The sequence below is a fragment of the Lagopus leucura genome, unplaced genomic scaffold (assembly GCF_019238085.1).
Source record: "Lagopus leucura isolate 7727_CA_CO unplaced genomic scaffold, USGS_WTPT01 Super-Scaffold_100009, whole genome shotgun sequence".
NCBI classification, from domain to species: domain Eukaryota; kingdom Metazoa; phylum Chordata; class Aves; order Galliformes; family Phasianidae; genus Lagopus; species Lagopus leucura.
In genome coordinates, this window is record NW_024962266.1 from 15,007,117 (window position 1) to 15,027,681 (window position 20,565).

The 20,565-nt window shown below is 43.9% G+C and overlaps 1 protein-coding gene across 1 annotated transcript; it reads right to left on the reverse strand.

Annotated features, from left to right (window-relative positions):
- Positions 1-6,773: 6,773 nt before the first annotated feature.
- LMO4 (LIM domain only 4) lies at positions 6,774-20,354 on the reverse strand. The gene is made up of 4 exons (XM_042873882.1): positions 20,116-20,354; positions 13,808-13,904; positions 13,301-13,456; positions 6,774-9,194 (listed from the first exon to the last, which is right to left on the reverse strand). Exons 1-4 carry the CDS (start codon positions 20,349-20,351, stop codon positions 9,186-9,188), a joined length of 498 nt encoding a protein of 165 aa, XP_042729816.1. The 5' UTR covers positions 20,352-20,354; the 3' UTR covers positions 6,774-9,185.
- Between the last annotated feature and the right edge of the window lie 211 nt (positions 20,355-20,565).

Below are 20,565 nucleotides of genomic sequence, written 5' to 3' on the forward strand. Positions count from 1 at the left end.
ATATGCTCTTGCCAAACCTTGCCTGCCTAGAAGATTGGTAGAAAAATAACTACACTGGTTTTTTTTGTATTGTTACTAACATCTTAGAAAGCTGAAATTATTTAGAAGCAACTGTTGATAAAAAAAGAATAGTCTACCTCTCTTATTGTTACGCTAAAAAGTGCATTCTCCTACCTGACAGCTCCCCCAGCCCAAGATCCGTGGGACCACTCCTAGTGTAAGGCATTAACTGCCTCAGTGACAGCAGGACCCAGGGGCAGGAGCAGAGCTGCTTGGGGGCTGGTGAAGATTTAGACTTGTGTCACCAGGAAGGTGTCTGCAAAGGGACATCTTCCACCTGGGGAACGATCAGGTCAGGCTGACACCACGGCCTTACAGCACTGACGATTTTTCTGCTTGTGTCTACCATCCACATGACACTGATGTTTAAATACTATCTTCTTAGTGCTGGTCTGTGGTTGTACAGAAATGCTTTCTGCCAAAGTTCTCACTTGCGTGTGAGGTGGGCGCTCGTTCTCCTGCGACCTGCAGGCCAGTGGTTGCCACGCTGCCCTGCTGCTGGTGAGCAACCATGGTGCTCCAGTGGACAACCATGTGTTCTCACTGAGCCCCGTTGGATTGTGCAGTAATTAAGAAGTAATAAATCCTATTTCAATGTAGGGCATTCTGTCCTAACCCTCTGAGCACCTGTGGGTGTGAGCATCTTGCTCTCCGAGGCTGCTCCCGCTTGGTGTAAATGCACCAGCTTCATCGAAAGGATGCGGGAAATGCCAGCACCAGATATTATGGATTTCTTTTTTTTTCTTAAATACGTCACTGATTGGTCCAGGGATGGCAAAAATTAATAGTAATGAACTAATTATTACCGTACCAGCTGCCTACAAAGAGGAGTCCTGTAGGCAGGCTCCTTCTGCCCATTTGCCTGCTGGTAAAACCGGCACTCCAGAAAACATAAAACACAACTTTTTTTTTCCCTTTGTAAACATCTATCAGCGTCACCTTTCCATGGCCCACAGCACCGACTCTGCCTAGCTTTTAAGTCCTCAAAATCCAGCCAGAATCTCCCCTAGCACATTGTAACACGTTTTACAGCTTGAGCAGGGCAAAACAGCCGTCTGCCGACGCTGCTGGCTGCCCAGTCCACAGCCCCGGCAGGAGGACGAGGCCGGCTGCCTGCCCCTGTGGCTGCCAGCCCTTTGAAAAGCCAGCCCGCTTCCCTGATTGATTCACTTTTTAATGAATGGGGGAAGCCTGTGAACTTAAACCCTGACACCTCCACCTCCCTCCCATCCTACCTATCCCTCCAGCAATGGCTCGATTATATTTCAAGTTATTATGGGATTAATACAGCTGCCCCGGGTGCCTCTTTCCCCTGAACTTCATCAATAAAAGCTGTGTACTGCTCTTACTCTGGCTGGTCCAGCTTCTGCCCGGATCTGCCTGTGATGCCTCATAAGGCTCTATCATATCAGCCCTTCAGTGCTGCCAACACTGCTTGCTGGGTAAGGCCTGCTCATGTCATGGCCCCACATAAGCTGTGCATATTTAACAGGACGTCTTGAGCTTTGCTGTGCACTGCATCAGCTCTGTAAGTGGGCAGCACATACTTAGTACTGCAGATAATAATGAAATAAGATAATCCATTAAAAAAATGCCAGTGTCATCTTGCTCGGAAACCATCACAGAGCTATGAAAAATCTTTTACATAGGCATACCTTCAGTAGAAAGAAAGAAAAGGGGGGAGCAAAGACTTGGGCCCAGCATAACCCAATTTTTCCCCCTTAGTACTCCCTCATACAGTACAAGCTTTAGGCTTACTTTTGGTGTTGGCATTACAGGTTTCCTCTCCCCCCCCCCCCCCCCCCAAGAATCCCATTTTCTAAAAATGTCATTAAAAATGTAATTAACCGGCTTGTTCTTTGGAAAGTCTGCAGTTGTTTACAAAGGAATTGCCACACAAGCTGCCACCTTCAACTGTGTTGCACTAGGAAGTTATGCTCTTGTTTACAACTGTGCATCAATTCCACAATATATTTAGTTTTGGTACAAGTTACATATAAAATTCTCACTGAGCTTAATGTTGCAGCAAATAACACATACAGTAAGTGAGTAGGATTTATCACTGGCTGTAATGTCACAGTACATATTCTAAATATATACGGTGAGTGATATATGCACACACACATGCAAACAAAATGGAAATATATTTAGTTTAAGAAGTGATGAATTGTGTTTGCTTTCATTCTTCTCATTTTGCATGTAGGAAAATGGAGATCGAGCACATCCACCAAAGCGGCGGCGGGTTGGACTTGCAAGCACGCTGGGGAAGGAGCAGCTCAGTGCCACCCATGGGGCGTCCCTTCGGAGGGGGCACGCGTTGCAGCTGTGTGATGTGCACAGAGCTGGTGGCACTCACTGGATGCTCCCAGAAGACAAACAGCATTGGTCCAGATCAAAGGCCTCCCACAAGAAATTCAGACTTCTTTGTTAGAGAAGTAAGTGGCAATCTTCCCCTTTCAATTCTTCTTTTCTTTTTCTTATGGTTTCTCTTGTAAATACAGAGGCCAGAAGGCCATGCTTAAAGAATTAATTTCCAAATTTGCAATATTGTTTTGAACTATAGCAATTAAACAGAAAATAATCAGTTCAGCATCCTGTTTGGATGTAATTAAAGGTATAATCTGTTCCATTTGAATACTTCAGTGCTTACCCTTCTTAAAAAAACAAATAAGAATAGTAGCTCATTTGCAATGTTTTTTTTCCAACCCATCTAAAAAGACTGACTGATGAAGCAAGAATAATAATTTTTAAATGTGGCATAAGCACAGAAATATCAACTGCAGCTTTCAAATTATTGCTGCAGATCCCGAGCCTGATGAGAGCTCAATAACAAGGGGTATGAGCTTTATGGCGAAACACTGAAGTCTTCCACTATTTCCTATCAGCATCTTGATATGGCTGATATAATTACCTATCAAATACATCAGTGGAATGAATATCAGAGGATATAAAAAAAATACATAAGTCGGATGCATATCGGCTCAGTCTTTTAGGGGCTGTTTGATCTCAAGGTTTTTTGTAAGAATAAAAGACCAATATGGCATTCATTGCCCTTTGTTTTCTATAAGCAGTGATGATTTTACAGCACAATAAAATTAGACTATTATTGGCTGGCTTATGAGTTCTAGCTGGATCTTTTTCCTCCTATCGTACATTTCTTCACTGCTTCTCAAAGAAATTGAAGTCAGGTGTAAAGTTAATATCTGCCCTGTTCATTTATTCTTCTGTAAGCAATCAAGATTTTCCCAAATCACAGGGCAATCTCTTGCCTTTTGAGAAGGAATATAGGCCCTATTCTCTCCATTTAGTTTAACAAAACAACTGGCAGAAGTTCAATGGAACCGATGATTATTCCGAGAGGTTACGGCAAACCACTGACGTTGTTAGCAAAAGGCTCGCATGTAAGATTCCCTAAGAGGAAAAGTGCGTGGATATTTCAAGTAATTAACAGTGAATTCCAACAGTGTGAAAAATAAGCAGTGGCTGTACCGGCTGCACAGGAGCCCGGCTGCATGACGTGGGCACTTTGGTGGCCACTGCTGCTTTAAAAGCAGCACGGGACAGGGCCAGCGGTGGCGGTGATGATGAGGAACATCAGGACTGGCCCCATCCATGCACGTTCCTCGTGTGTTGCTGCTTTTGCTATTGGATGCAGTTAGGCATATAGAAGTGACCAAGCATCCTATGAAGCAAAACACTTTTTAGTATTTTCTTAACCAGTAAGAAAAGTCAGAATTTCAAACTCGGTGTTTGTCAGCTGAGGCAGGCAGAAGACTTACACTGATAAATTGACTGTCAAAACACAGGAGCAAAGGGTAAAAAGTAGCACAGTGCTCTGGGAGACCTGTTTAGCCAGTCAACAGGAGAGAAGTTTAAGCTCAAAGTTTTAGGGGTTACTAAAATTCCTGGCCTTTTGGGTGTGTGTGCCTTGCCTCTGAAGCTCCTGGTCCCTTGCACGGCCCATCCTGCAGTGCTGGGGATCCCAGGGCAGCTTTCCTCCAGCCAGCCCTGCCTGGCAGAGCCTCGGCCCTCCCTTCACTACAGTTATGCTTTTCACACAGCAGTAATGAGAAGCTCCATTTAATAAAATAACAATAAAAAATGCAGCCCTCATAGTGCCAGGCCGTGGTTCATCCTTTAGCAGTGGCCAGAGGCAAGCAGGGGCGGGGGAGCAGCATGTGCCACCAAGACAGGCAAGGGCAAAACACACAGCTATGGCTCCCGAGCCCATCGAGCCGAACATCCTGCCTGCACACCAAGAGCGTTTTTGTGGATGTAACTAAAGGAAACACAACAACAGAACCCGGCTTGTTAAAAAATACCCACAGAGGGGGAGAGAAAAAATAAAAATCCTCAACACAGCCTCGTCTGTCTCCAGCAAACAGGGCTTTTTTCAGGCCCTGGGCTCAGGCGTGGGCCCAAGCCCCTGCGGGTGGTGTTATTGGCTGACGGCCTTCCTGGCTGCATAGAGGCTGAAGCGCGGTCCTCTCCCTGCCCTCAGCACCGACCGCCCCACAGCCCTCATGCCTCCCTGCTGCCACCCAGCCCACAGCCCCACGGATGGCACACGGCTGTGTGACGGGGCCAGCCCCCCAAGGAACATCTCTGAGACACCGCAAAACAAGCAGCGCTTATCTCATGCATGCCACAGGTGTGATGTCATCCCCTCTGGCGAAGGAATGAGGATGTCTACAGCCTCCACCGTGCAAAAACACAGGAACTGAAGTTAATGTGCCTCAGACTTTGTTAAAATATGGTGATAATTAAGAAATATAATTACCACTACGAAGTTAATGCCTCTTTGAGTTCTTACAAACAACTTTTTAATTTGCACTGAGCATTTACATTGCAGATGCACAGTCAGCTGGGTGTGGGGCCAGCAGTGCTGCAGTCCATGTGCCACGGCCCACCTGGAGGGCAGGCGTGCCGAGGAGCCCTGTCAGACACACACTGCGTTCTATTAAGAAAAGAAAAGAAAGGAAAAAACTTACGAGGTAATTGATTGCTTTCTTCTAGTCTTTTATTAGTTGTGACTAAGGAGCTACAGTAGCCCTGTTTACACATCTCCAACAAGTCAGGACCTGCAGCACATCATTGGCTTGCGGCCCACAACGCACAGTCCGTTCTCTGCAGCAGCGAAGTGGAACGGCCCTGCAGGAAGCGCGCATCCCTGCTCACATGGGGCAGGAGCAGCAGTAGCGCTGCAGGCCCAGGGCTCAGCCCCGACTTGCCGCTGCGCTGGGCACGCTCTGCGAGCAGGACACGGGGCCCAGGCAGGGACACAGCGAGCTCACTGCTGCTCACAGCTCACGGACCGAACCGAGAGCTCCTCGCTGCTTAACATGCAGGCAAAGCACTGCCAATCTAAAATGGCTGATCAGTAATACTTTAATTGCAGTTTCATAGAAACAAATTGCTGTTTAATTGCAGTGAGCTCTTCTGTGGCTTCGCTGGACTGACAACAGGCGTACACCTGGTACTGAAAAGCAACAACAAAGGCTCCCTGGTACTTCACGTACTGCAGGCACGGGAAGTGAAACCGGTCCTGGAACACGTCTCAAGCTGAAGAAACACAATACTTTGAAGGTATTTGACATATGTGTCCTGATCTCAATTTCAATTATTTCAACAGAGCTGTTCAGAACACGGGTAACTTGCACAAGGCCTGACACCTGATCCTGGCCAAAGAATTTGGTAAAAAAATAAAATTAAAACGCTCTTTTGAAATGCTTGGTAGCAACTCATACTACAGTAGTATCTGATTTCTTTTATTTACTGTATTTCTCCTAGAATTAGATGATGCAAATTTTATCAGTGTTAACTAACAGGGAGAAAGGGAGACAAACTCAGTGTGGTTAATATTCTCAAGATGTGACTTAATTTCATAGGCTTCATTCTGGTAAGACATTCTCATTTTACATTTCGTAAGATACTGCATAACCTGTTAAAATATTTAAAGATAAATCATGTTGGACTGAAAAGACAGTATCTTGTTGCAAACAGAATTTGCTTTGGAAAGGCTTAATGTCCCACTGCCTGCCAGGATGCGTAAATCTCATAACTAGACAGCTGGATAGGTAAAAACATTAAACCCATTTAGAGGGCAATCTTTTTACAAAATTGTTTCATTAATAAGAGTGACAATTTATATGATTGAGACGCTTAGATGCAGTATAGACAGAGCCTTTTATCCAGGTTCACTAGGATGATTTCAGATTAGTAATATTTCCTTTGATTTTTTTTAACAGCATTCATTTTTGAAAGTGAGGGAAGCTCTTACTGATTATTTGTATGACTTTTCAGCAGCACTAAATGCAGGGGGTGTATTTCAGACTCAGCATAGCAAATGCATGTGATAAAAGGTGAACAAGTACATGTTTCCTTTTACAGATCTCCTAAAAAAATTGATTTTTCACATAAGGACAAATCTAAGTGTTTCCAGTAGCCTTCCCCCCAGCGTCCCCATTAGAGGCTGTTTTATTGTCTGAAATGCCTCTGGTTTCAAGAAAGTGTTTTACCTAAAGGAAGAATACTACTTAAATATGTTCTATTGTATATTCATAGCTCCATTAGTCCTCCTCCAATTTAGCACATCAAAGCAAAGGCTTCATCACTTGCATGTGGATTATGCTAACATGAGTGACATTTGTAATCTTATAGGTCTGCAACTTAAGAAATGCTTTTAAAGTAAGCTATTAAAAAGGTAGCTGCGCTTTACAAACGAGTCATATAATAGTTTATTTAAAGCTGTTAATGAACTTCAACCTCTACATCACTGAACGCTATACTACATTACTTACTAGAAGTTATTAGGTATCTTCTTAGCACTTCTAGGTTACATTGGACAACCGAAAATCTGCACGTTAGATTTAACCGTGGCACCTTGAGTGCTTATACTGGAATAATTACAGGATGCCTACAGACTCACTGATACTTGAATTCCACATTTGTATGATTTCGAGTGTCTTTTCAAAGATGTTCCAGCCACACAATTTGCAAAACTCTTACCTAAAGACTGTAATGCGAGATCAAAAAGCTTAGAAACTTATTTTTAAAAATACATAAGTGCATTTAATTAAAAAAGTCATACACAGCTTCATATCGCTTTATATGATAAGTATTCTGTTATCTTTACTGTCTGTCACCGTATGTTATATTTTTTTCTTTTCTCTTCAACAGTCCTATTTTTGCCAAGGCAATGAAGTGCTGAAGGAAGAAATCCAAGAGACCTCAGCACACTAGGCCAAGAAGTAGAATCTGAAACAAAATGTATCTGCTACTGGTTGTTCAGACAGACAAATCTACAAATCTGCTTCTTATGCACCAGCATCACAACAAAAGTAAGTGAAGCTCACTCCATAACCAAACAAGCTACGCCTTCTTGAAAACAAATTTAAAAAGAGAACATAATCACACTGTATTTCAAATGCATTATTCTCTGATAGAAGTCAAACAGCTGGTAATGCTGATTTGCTCTGAGTTGCAGCAGAGGCACCTTCTGGGTGCCTGCAGTTCCCTGACTGAAGGCAAACAGTGCATCACAGATTCATGTTACTGTTCTTGCTATAAGTATGAAAAATGAGGATTTTCTTCTCAGAGTTGGTCTGCACAGACCTGAAGGGAAAGGCCCACTGAACAAAGCTGCCCTCTTTCTAAGCTTAGAGAAAGTTTTCTTACTTTGGAGGGCGTTGTTTTTTTGTTTCCTTCCAGAGAGCAAACCATAGCTGCCATCAGTTTGTCCTTGGAAGTAGCCCAGGAAGCTCGCTTTTCTTTCCTTCAGATTATTAGTTTTAAAAGTTTCTTGCACAGCAAATTCCAGTTTATTTTTATTCAGATCAGAACAGCTATTGTATTCCTCTCTATGAATGCTCAATTCTAGTGCTCCGCATGAGGTACACACCTTCTTTGCTTTTATTTCTGGATCTCTTGAAGTGTGTTCATACACCCTCATGCTTGCACACTCACAGACACACGCATACATCTAACATGGGCAGTTTTGCAGGGAGGAGCCAGATAGAAAGAGACCACAACACCTATAACGTGTACCACACTTAACCACAATCTGAACTGTCTTGCATTTGCTGTTATTAGAAGCAAGAATCTCAATGAAAACTAATGATCACTTTGAAGCAGCGCCTCCCTGTATCCACACCAAAATTAACACGGTAGTTTAACAGGTTCTTTAGTGGCATAAGACAAAACAAAAAAGGAACCCACCAAAAACCTCCAAACCAAAACCTTATTTTTAAAGGAAACTGACAATTAAGGCAATGACTTTGTTTCAGAGCACTATTTTGAGTGTAGTTTTGTTGTTTGTTTTTTTTTTTTCAAGAAAAAAACAGCAACGTTTCTAAAACCCAAACTCAATTCAGTGGTTTTTGTTTTACTTTTTATTATTTAAATACACCATACTAGAGCAAATGTCTCTGAAAATATCACAAATAAAAGATTTTTCTTCATTCAGCAAATTAGAAGTAGGTGAAAATTTCTACACAGTAGCTGCTATGAGCCTGACTTTTTTTTTCCTTTTTCTCCTTTTTTTTTTTTTTTTGCCATGGGAAGTAGCAACATTAGGACAAAAACACTTACATGCATACATACATTGTATTTTACAGAGATACAATAAAAGTGTTTGTGATAGAATATCACAAAAGCCACATCTTTCCTTTATCTCATGTTCAGTTTGATTGAAACACATTTCCTTACAACACTTAAATATACAAAGAGCAAATAGAATGTTGTTAAGGTAAAATACAGGGTACAAACTGGCCAGTGCCCTGCTAATTGTTAATGAGGGTAGAAAGCAGATTTCAATGCTTCTTTTAATTAGCTTCATTAGTCATCTTCCCCACCCACCCCCCCAAAGATGTCCTCCGGTGGATCTTTTTTCATTTTCTCTACAGTCTCCCATTAGCCCAGGTTCATGGAGTCCTTAATGTTCATATTCAGTCATTTTAATACACCAATAAATGTGGGAAGGGCAATCAAGAATAAAGAAGGTGCAATGGTATGGAGCTGGCACTGATGCTAGCTACAAAGGTGACTTGTCTACTTGGAGACATGGGATCCATCTGTGATGAACAAAATTTGAGATGAAGGCACGCATTCTGCAATACTCTGACCTTTTAGCAGACCTGCAAGAAATAAAAATGGGTATCTTAGCTAGAATACTAAATTTGAGATAGGAAACTACAACATGACTGCTTTTGTCTTTTCCTTATTCACTAATCTCTTTTTTATTAGATTACTTTCCAACTGTGACTTTCTACACTATCCATTCACAGTGCTAACGTTTCAACTTCAAATAGCAAAAAGCAAGCATTTTCTGCAGTATCACTACTAAGAAGAACAGACAGTAAAGAATAAAGAGAGACGACAACAATAAATAAGTGTACTTTCTGGTAGCAAATGGTACGGTGAATAAGGTGGCTTTTCTGGGCCCCTTTTTAAAAGGGAAGAAACATTATGCCGTGCCTTTGAAGAAGTCAGTAATGTGATCTTATAATTGGAAGAAATAGCGTGTAAAGCAAATAAAAAGTACAGCCAATATCCTCCCAAGGCAACTTTGGTTAATATGCTGCATTGCATAAGAGCTAAATATAGATATTTCAGGATTTTTCCCCCCCATTTGAAATTCCTCATCTGGTGTGTTAGTTAATGTTACATAAACATTTTAATATATGAAGTCAAACATGTGCTCTCACACTGGTGTTAATGAATTGTGATAATTAAAAGTGTCTAAGTCGATAAAAATCTAAACTTTCCGGGACAAAATAGAAATGATCATCCATAGTCTTCAAATACAATCTGTTTGCAATTACCAAAATGAAATAATATATATGAGAATTTTATGGTTTTTAAATGGCATTTTGTGCTTCCCAGGAAGTTCTTTTTCCACCCTTTCTCTAAGTTACTAAAAGCCTGAGGTCTATTAGTAACTGCAACCCCCCACTTTCAAGCTAATTAAAGTAGTAGAGGCTTGGAGGTTTAATTCCCCAGAGCTGAAGCTCAGTGTGAGAAAGGTAATTTGTCTGTCCAGAACAAAGATTAGGGAGCAGCCAGCAAGCATATTTAATAAATGAGCATCAAATATCTTCTACTATGGACACAGACAACACCAATTATGTAACTACAAGGGAATTGTTGAGTGATATGTAAACTAGAAGATTTTTCAGATCTTCTCTGAGAGATGTAATCTAACTCATACTTTATTTAAAAGTATAGGAGCTGAAGACAAGCGTTCGCTATGAACGCTGCCAGCCAGAGGAGAATTTACACTTATAGTAGGTGGTAAGGTTGTTAGCAAACAAGAGATGCTACAGGAATACTGCCACTGTCAAAAATGCAGAGACAGTTCTCTGTGGAGGATGATACGACCCCAGCAAATAAAATGGCCCCCAGGACATCAGCCAGCATTGAGGACTGCGTTGTGCCGGCAAGCAGAGGTGAAATAGTGTTGTGGTGTTTGATTTTTTTCCAAGCAAGCGATGAGAAACTACAATTTCCACGTGTGGATCAGATCAGGGAGGCAAAAGGCAGGAACAGCAAACATTACTGCTTCGCCTCCTTAAAAAGAAAATCAAGTGCTGAAAGTTAGGCTGCGCAACCTTTTCTGCCTGCACCCATCACCAATAAATATACAGTTTACAAGTTAATATGAAGACAATCCTAAGTATGTAACTGCCACCTTCACAAACACAACAAAAATGTGTTTTATTGCAAGGAGTACGTCTCAATCTCTTCAGCTTAATGAAAAAAAAACCACCACCCTGTGATTATTCTGCTGTGTCCATAATCTCTAGTGGCAGAATAACCTGGAGACTGATTGATCTTTAATGTTTAATAAAGAGGATCTGTTACAGCCAACTCCGTCATAGTGGAAGAACATTTTTAATTACTGGCCCTACAACATGCGGCTTTCTGGAAAGCATCTGCGATGTTTACATCTTCAGATTGTTAAAAAGCTAACACACGAAACACAATCTTTGTCACCTGCCCCTGCAGCTTCCATAACTGCAGACACCTGACAAACCTATGAATTACCAACTTGTCTCCTTGACTGTAATCCAGTTTTCTGAAATTCAGACGCTCCACAGCTCCCCTTGGAAAACCGGTAGGGGAACTGGGACCATTTCCTAGAGAGACTACATTATAAAAACAAAACAACCCTATCGTTTCTCTCTCCAGTCTTCCCCAATACCTCTTTGCCTCATCCTTGACCGCAGCAACGTGGTAAGTAGTGACAGAACTAATAAAAACCTGTTCTCAGTATCGCCTCTGCATTAGCTTCTACCGGGAGGCTTCAGCTGTGAGCTCTGCAGGCCCAGCCCCACTTTACTGCTTTTCCACATTCTGCGTTCCTCATCATGTCTACTGCTTTTATTCTAACTAAATCATTTTCATGTTTTACTAACGCACAGTAAGAAACTGATAAAGCTAAACGGCAATTTAGACACCTACTTGAAGTTACATTAAACTTTACATTCGCAGTAGACAAGTGGATAAACCACTCTCTCAGAATGGTAAAGCTTTTACTGCAGCGTATAAAGATGAATGGTTTTACCCTGTATTTTGAAATGGGACACCTACAAATATTCACCTAACGGAGTCACTGTTAGCTATGCTGTACCACAGACTTGTGTCATTAAAATTCACAACAGTATAAACCCATGAATCTTTAACTGTAGTTGTACTTCCTCGAGAAGAGGCCACGCCGTTCTCCTCCAATCTTCATTATCTTCATTCTGCCCAACTATGTAGGACTTTTGTACTCAACTCTCTCATCACCTCAATTGACAAATTAGGCAAATAAAAAAGCCCACATCTCATTTTGATGTAATTACACTCACTGCATAAGACTGGAAATAATGCTTAAAATTAATCAGCAAATTTTTGCACAGAAAAAGAAGCAAACGTGGATATTGAACTGCAGCAACACAACAAGAAAAACACAGGACTTTTTAAAGCAGTTTGTGTCTTCCTGTGTAGATTTCTCCACTAAGTGAAAGTGTTACTAATTATTCCGCACGTGACAGAATAGGTAAGCCTAGCATTTGTCCCAGGTTTTTTCATCTTCAAAATTCCTATTTGCAGATAAATGTTATTTTTTGTGATCCTTACAGACGTTAATGAAGTTCCTATTGTAAATCTATAAAGAATTACCAACTGAAGTGTGCACTTTTTGTTTCATTGCAATAACTCAGTGCTGTGTGATTGCCTGGGTTAATGATGAAAAAGTCAAATATACTATCAGAGCTGATGGAAAAATCTATCACCAATCTGAAATTAAAATTCATCTGTGGTCAATAAGATTTAATATCCATGCAAGTGGCGCTGTAAAGAGTAAATGAATCAATGTCATCAATACATAATCAGTATGAAATATGATGTGAATAAAATTATGTGCAAGAGTCATACATTCACTCTTTTCTGGACCAGGGTGGAATGAACAGTCTCTTAACTCAAGGTTGACAGTAATTGTTACAAATTAGGCACAGCAGTTATCAAAATGCACTCACTTGCATAGCTTTAGGACTTATTAAGGAGATTAAAATAGATCTAAAACTACCTCGTTTCAGAGTTACGGGACAACTGTTGATCAGAATTTTTTTTCTTCTTCTCTATATGATCCGTGCAGTCATTATTTACTCATTTAGGCACAAACCAAGAGCCATCAGCCACAGAGATACACGATCTCTAGCTGAGCTATTGTTGTTACGGAGCGATAAGAAAATAGCACTTTAGTTTTTAAATCTCAGTTATGACATAGAAAACAGACGAGAAAATACTTCTGAAAGAGCTCCCCAGCATGCCTCCTCAACTGCAACCTTACACTGCTTCAGCTCAGGAATCTTCTCTTCACAAAACGTTTATTTCCATATTAAAGGATGTAATTTTCCTCCCACAGAAACCTGCTCTCTTGTAGCCCTTAATTTCAAGACTGTAAAATAAAATGCTCCTCTTTGTTAAGTTTATGTTAACGTCTGCTCTCCGTTCCACTTTGTACGTGAAGCGTTCAACAGCTGCACAGATACACGTGCCCAAACCAAAATAAACGGACTCACTCTATATGTCATACTTAAAGGTTAGCACTTCCTCCCCATCCCCCACGCCTACATTACTTAAGTTGGGTTACTTAAAGGTCTTGTTGCAGGGGTGGGAAATGTCCACTATTAAACTGAAAATAAATTGATCTTCATTTAGCTCTAATAAAGCTTATTAGTAATTGTGGAGTATTCACCTTCTGGTCTGGCAGTAGTGGGTTACTCTGAAGTGAATTCAAATGGCCATTGATGAGAGCTGTAGGTCTATCATGTTCACAAAATAAACTGCCATTGATGTAGTGAAACCGATCTCCCGGGACCAGGCGATTCCGGCAGGTAGAGCATGTAAAACACTGAGAAAGGAAAGAGACAGCAAGTGAAACTACAGCACAAATTAAGTATGCTGCAGGTTTGAAAATTACACTTCAGAGACTGTGAGCACAGATGAGATATGAAGCTGCTTGATTTCTAGCATCTCCGAACACGGCATTAGCCTTACCTGTTGGGACCACGCAGTTCATAACTCAAGTATAGTTCTACCGATTATGAGGGAACAAAGCTGCACACTGAGGGCAGCTTCATAACACATACTCGTATCTCTAGCTATTGCTTCACACTTCATTCATAAGTAGATGCAGATTTTACACTACAGAAGCACGGCAGTTCTAATCGGCTAATAAAAAAAGATGTAGAAAGCCTCTCACCTTCAGATGATAGACATTGCCCTGTGCCCTCATGACCAGCTCGCTAGCAGGAATGGACTGTCCGCAGGCACTGCAAGCACCACTATTTCCAAATAACCTGAAACAGAGGTGATGATCATGAATAATTTAACACACAAGAGGCTCTAAGCATTTTTGCGCATCACTGCAATGGTTTATTACACAACTGTTTTAGACTTCTGACCCCTGTCTTCCAACTTGCTTACACGCTGTAATATGAAAAAGTGTATTTTTGTCTAACAACTGGTAGCTTCACCCTACCTTGGATGTGGTTACACAGGATTTAATCAGAAATATTGACTTACACCTCAAGAAACACAAACAATTCTGTACTACACACATTTTATCAGATTACCGGGTTCATCATAAAAAAAAAGATACAATTCATGACTGGAGTTTAAATGCATTGTGTCCTTGAAATTATATGAAGAACTCTTTTGTACTTTAATCATATCTTGAGATATGAGTCATCAAAAGGGTTAAGAGGATTTGATTGTATATCTAAGAAGACATCATGCTCAGTGTATTGAAACTCCAGTAAACCTCCATCAGTGCAGAGTTTCCATTAGAAACTCTCTGCTATCCAGGTTGATATATAATGTGTATGGGTTAACCTTTTCAATCATGGTGTCAACACTTTAGATTTGCCTCTGCTCATCTCTTTCATCCTAACCTTCTCTCTCTCTTGATAATGAAATGCTTGCTCCAACTTCCCTCTATCTGCTCCTGAGTCCACAATTTAGATTACTTCATCTCTGCTAGCAACAAACTGAATGAAATTTCGATTTGAGCAGAAAGTAATTTACCGGGATCTGGACCCATTTGTCATCATATCTCTCTGGGTGTTTGCTGTATCACTGCAGTTTTCCTATGCAATCAAATGAGACCACAACATCTGCCATTGGGTTGGGGGGGCCCCGCCCGCGGGGGGCGGGGGGAGTAGGCAGAAGAGTGGTGAAGAAAAATATATACATAATTCTTCAAATCCATTTAAAGGCACAACACATCGATTCAGAATATAATACAATAATGATTATTGAGTTCTACTTTTCCTGACTGCATTAGCTAGAATTAGAAAAGCTTTATTTGCTTTCCGTGCGTCCCTCTTACATGCACAAATATTTAGAAAGAGTACCACAGTCATTTCACAGTAAAAAAGGAAACCAAACTGGATGGCAGGGTCACAGACCTGCTTTTCTGCACGATGTAAAACACGGTAATAGGATTTACAAATTAGCGTATTGGTGTCATAATAAATATTAATATTTGCATCTCCTTCCTGTCCAAATAAAGTCATAAAATTTTGTTTGTGTCAACCTCGGAGACGCGTTACAACAGAATACCCGTAATCTGAATGATTGCAGTGTGCCTCTGTATAAAAATAATTGCTTTGAATTTTCAGAATCTGAGCTTGCAGAGGTGGCTTGTCATGTTCAAACTACTAATTTGCTGTCGCCACTTTATTGAAAATAGCCTGTAAGTTGTTATTAAATGTATCGACTGAACGACAGAGAGAGTAGTAAAACTGCCCCTTAAGATGGCTTTTAATAGGAAGCTGAGAAACAAATTTTGCAGCAGCATCGATTTGAAGAGTTCAATCAAAACTCCATTTCAAAACTAATTAGTCTGAGATCCACGACACATTGACACGTTCTTGCAGAATCACAGCGGTTACAAAAGGGAAAGCTGAACTAATACATTGTCAGGACCTCCAGCCAAAAGGACTACACTGTCTAGAAACGAAGGGTCTGTTATTAGGGCATCTTGTAAACCAGGAGCAGTTCCGAGCAGTTGCACAATGCACTGAGGTTTCTTCCCCAGCTTTATGATACGCGTTTTTCTTCCTCCATTGTTACTAGCAGTGAAGTTGGCGCACAGAAAAGGTGCGTGGAAGCTCCATAAGGAGGCTGCGAGACGCTGCCACATTTCTAGAACAAAGATCCAAAAATCTAGGGCACTGGGTGACGACAAGGGCACTTTGGGCAGGGTGGGCGGAAAGGCAAAGCCCTGCAGGCGAGCAGCCAGTGCCACTTGTGCTAAGAACACGAGCAGTGTCAGTGGGCACACAGCCCCTGTGCGACCGCACCGCCCGCCTGAACACACAGCCCCTGCACCGCTGATCTCCCTGCAATGCTTGTCTTCATTAAGCATTCACTTGTTATACAACGCGCTCTGACGAGCGGTGGTTGTACACCTTGAACGTCTGTGCATTTTAATACACAGAGCCAAACTAATTCTGAAGCTTTTCCCGGGTTTTCCCTACACATGTTTCCAGAACAGCTCTGCTCTGGGAGGCTGCTGCAGTTGAATCTTCCGCTGACGTTCCTGAAAATTACTCGCAGTTAGAACACCTTCCAGTGCTCTGCATTATTCACTAGGACAATAAAGCTTATTTTTCCTTCTCTATTGTTATGGATGCTTTTGTTTTCTGATATCATTAACAGGAAAAAGGTTTTATCTTTAAAAATAAATATTATTCCTTCTTACCAGTAAAGGAAGTCCCCCTCAGTAACTATTCTTTACTGAGAAAGTTGTTTCACGTGGCTTCTGAGCGGCTGGAGAGCTAATTATCTAACCGGGGGGACCGTCCAGGACAGTATTTGATTTAAAAGGCTGCAGGCTTTAGGTGCTCAATTAAGTAGCTATCGGTCTCAGACTGGACTTTAATGGGCTCTTTTCTCTTTAACTGCAGCAATGGGTAGAGATACCCCAGGTCAGGCTAATTAAAGCCAGGGGACTCTTTAATTGTGATGACAGAATTGGTTTCAGTTTCCTCTTTGGGTCCTCAGTCCAAGAAGGTCATTAATATTTCAACATTTGGGCGATGCAATCAATCACAAACATCAAGAGCTTCCCTATACGGACAAGGCAGCTCTTCTACACTTAACAGCCTTTTACCGAGCCACCTTAAATTGACTACCGTGGAGTTCCAGCTTTGCACTCCCCACATCCAAATACACGCACACTCTCCTCATTTTTTTCCATAACAAGAGTGGGAACGAAGGCAGCAAGAAACACTCCCAGCCCAACCTTCCACCTCTTGCCACTCAAAATTCACTATCAGTAGAAGCATATCTCATGCAACTTACACCAACAAAGCAAGGTTCCTGTTGGTTCCAAAATCATGGAGGTAAACAGACTTAGCAGCTCCAGAACCTACACAGCACAGCGCCTGTTGTGCCCGCAGAATTACGCCCAAGCCCTACCAGAGAGAAACGCACATCCAGACCCACTGGTCCAGAAGCGATTGGTGTTTCTGTACATTCCCCACATTTAATCTAAATTCTGCAACAGCGATATTAAATATAACAAAGAAAGGCAACACAGAAACCAGCCTGGAGCCAAGTCCATTAAAGGTACTTCAGAATAACTGGAGACCAAGCACCTTAAAAGCACCAGAAGCTATTGATACTTAAAAGGGGGGCTGTGCATAATGGCAAGTGCTGCATTAGAGAAGGGGAAGGAAAAAAAAAACAGCCAAATTACGCTTGGTTAATTCAGAGTAACAGATCTGCCCCCAAGTGAATTGGAGGCCTTGAATTAATTCTGTTATGACAAATCAAGATAAACGTTCCCCCTAAATTGCATGCGATTTAATTAATTTTTGAGATCCTGTTTTTTTTTTTTTTTTCCTAGCTAATAGTTCACATGCTCCTGTGCTGTCATTGTGCTTGAGTGGGCAGACTTCAAAGTGATATTAAATAACCAACTATTAGATTTACCTAGCACGTCCTATTGGAAAAGTGCCATTTAATTACCTAGCCTGTTCAATTAAAGGGACAGCATTCCCCGAATATAGCAGCTTGCCGCTGATTACCAGCAAAATGAACTCGCTGCTCGGCGGCCCCCTCCCCGGCCCAGCTCGGCCCAGCTCAGCCCTGCGGCCGTCCCGGTCCCCCCGCAGCCCCGGCCGGGCAGGACCGGCAGCGCCGCGCCCACGGCGCGCTCCGGGCGGGCGGGCAGGCGGGGAGGGGCCGGGCCGGGCAGCGGGCGCTGCCCCTTTAAGACGAGGCCGGGCAGCCCCCCCCTTCCTCCCCCCTTCCTTCGCCTTCCCCACCACTCCCTGCTCTCTCTTAGAGGCCAATTTCGTTAATTAAATGTTTTGTTTGCTACGCGGCTCTCATTCATTTCGGACACGTCATTCCGAGCAGATCTAAGCCAGGGACCAGATCTCATTAGATAAAACCTATCAGAACTAAGAGAAAATGGAGGAGACACTAATTAAAGCTTTTAATTGTGCGGACCGGCTGCCACGCCGCCGCTCTATCTGCCATCTCGGGCCGGGAGAGCCGCCCCCGCTCCTTCCCCAGCGCCCGGGGCCCTCCGCGGGGCCGCGCCGCCCCCGGCGTTGCGGCGGGGAGGGGAGCCCCGGGCGCAGGGACGGCACCGGGAGCCAGGCGCGCCCCGAGCCCCTTCCGCACGGCGACGCGGCGGCCCCTCTCCCGCCCGCACAGCGCCCTCGCGACCGCGGCTCCCGCCCGGCACAGCTGCCACGGGACGCGGCGGGCGGAACCGGCCCCAGGGAGCAGCGCCGTGCCCCGGCCCGGGGCCGCACCCCGCGGGAGGGCTACGGGGGGGCGCCGCCGGCCCTGCCCCGCCCCGGGCACGCACGGCCCGGTCGAGTTCCAGCAAGCGTGTGCTCAGGCGTGTTCGCAGGCAGATGGCACGGATCTAAGGGAAGGCAGGCGATACAAGGAGGAGATCAATTCAAATCCCTCATCTGATAAAGCATCCTATTTACAACCGCCTACGTTAAAATAAACGAGTATTAATTTTTGGCAACGTGAAACCAGGGGGCTGCGATAAGCCTGCCTGAACTTGCCTCTGGGACACGGTGGACACATCTTCTCCCTTTAATTAGGAGTAATCAGACACAGGTTTGTTTGATGGTGCTGCTGAGTGATGGATCTGTACCACTTCGCAGCCCAACAGTGGTGTCAATTCCTCCACTTCAAATGAGGCTCCTTCCCAGCACCGTTCTACTCTATTTAATTACCATTCTGCTGGGCTTCAGCTTGCTGCTTAGGATGATGACCAAAAAGAGAACCACTGAACGCCTCCGTGTGCCTCCGTGATGGTGGACCATTTCCCTCTCACAACACCACTAGAAGCGAAGGCTCCCATTGCTCAAAGACACAGTGCTGCAGCCCAGCCCCATGGGCAGCGGATGGCAAGGCCAGACAGTAGGACAGGGCCATGCAGTGGGATGGGGACAGACAGCAGGATGGAACACAGACAGCACAGCCCTGCTGTGGCCCCATCCCGTCCCACCAAGGTGCCTCCATGCACACGCTCAGCTTCCAACAGCGGTCAGGTTCTACAGCATAAACAAACTTGCAGGGTTTTCTGGCTGGGCACATTTGCAGAAAGGAAGAAAAAAAAAAGTGGAACTTTTCAGCCATAAGGGAAAAGAAAAACAGTTAACTCCTGACATTTACTGTAAATGAGAAGCCAGAAACCCTTAAACAAAACACGATTTGTTTTAGCCAAGCGTTCCTGCTACACCAGGATGGTATGGGGCTTTTTTGTTGTTTTTTTTAATTACTGAATGTTGAAATAGAACACCTCCTTAAAGCATTCATGTGCATCAGTCTATCGAGCCATTTACTCAAATTAAATGTGTAATCCTTCAAAATGCCTCCTTTTAAATTAATGAGTTTAAGTAGCTCGAGTTCACCTGAAAAGATCGTACGGGCACCTGACCTCATGAATTCCTTCTATTAATTATATTGGAAACCCGTTGGAAGGGCCAACCTCCCCGTACCCCAACAGATGCAGGATTAGCAAGGCTTAGTTCCCCCTTCCCAACTCTGCAGCACTTAAAGTGAACAGCTTCAGAAAAGAAAGCGGTAAGGAGGGGGATTGGGAGCGCAGCCCTGCTCTCCCACCACCCGCATTTTCGGTGCTGGAAGTTGGGAGCCGCTCTGCAGAGGCTGCGTGCAGAGCCCAGAGCGGCGGTCGGCTCCTTCGCCAGGAGAAGGGAGAATGACTCACTCTGTTTCCACTCGGAGGAGTTTAAAGGTGCTTATGTAAATATCATAATTAATCAGATACTAGAGGCAGGCATTTCATTACGAAGCACCTCCGCAGCTGCCTTATTTAAGCCCTACGATTTTAACATTTACCGTTCAGATACGCACGCTTCTCCTTCAGCACTACAACAAAGCAGATTAATTTAGCTCTCTGATTGCTGTTTATTTTTAGTCGGGACCCGCTCCCTGCTGATGAACCACCACAAAGTCCCGGCTCCCTTCCCCACCCGGGCCGAGCCGTGCCCGCGGGCGGCTCACCTGATGTAGTCGTTTCTGCAGAGGATCATGCCGCTCTTGGTGTAGCAGGACGTGCCGATGTCCCCCAGCTGGGCCTGGCAGCAGGAGCACTTGAGGCAGCGGCTGTGCCAGTAGCTGTCCATAGCGTAGAGCAGGAAGCGATCGGCGATCTTCCCCCCGCAGCCGGCGCACCTCTTCCACGAGAGGGAGCCCGCCGTCACCGGGGGCGGCTGCGCGCTGCCGCCGGGGTTCACCATGGCCTGCGGGAGAGCGGCGCGGGTCAGGGGCGGCTCGGGTCGGGGAGCGTCCGCAGTGCTCGTAGGCCGGCCCGCCGGCGGCACTCCCAGCGAGGAAGGAGCAGCCCCGGCTGCGTTTGGCTTGTGGGGGGAGAAAGAAGTGCGCGAGGAGTGGGGAAAAAGAAAGTTGCGGAACTGGTTTGTCAGTGCAGGCAGTCCCCAGGCCTGGCAGGCA

Coding starts and splice junctions, on each gene's coding strand:
- LMO4 (XM_042873882.1), bottom strand. CDS start 20,351: ATGGTGAACCCCGGCGGCAGCGCGCAGCCGCCCCCGGTGACGGCGGGC. Junction 13,905..20,115: donor TGCAGAAACGACTACATCAG/GTGAGCCGCCCG, acceptor CCTCTGTTTCAG/GTTATTTGGAAATAGTGGTG. Junction 13,457..13,807: donor GCAATGTCTATCATCTGAAG/GTGAGAGGCTTT, acceptor TTCCTTTCTCAG/TGTTTTACATGCTCTACCTG.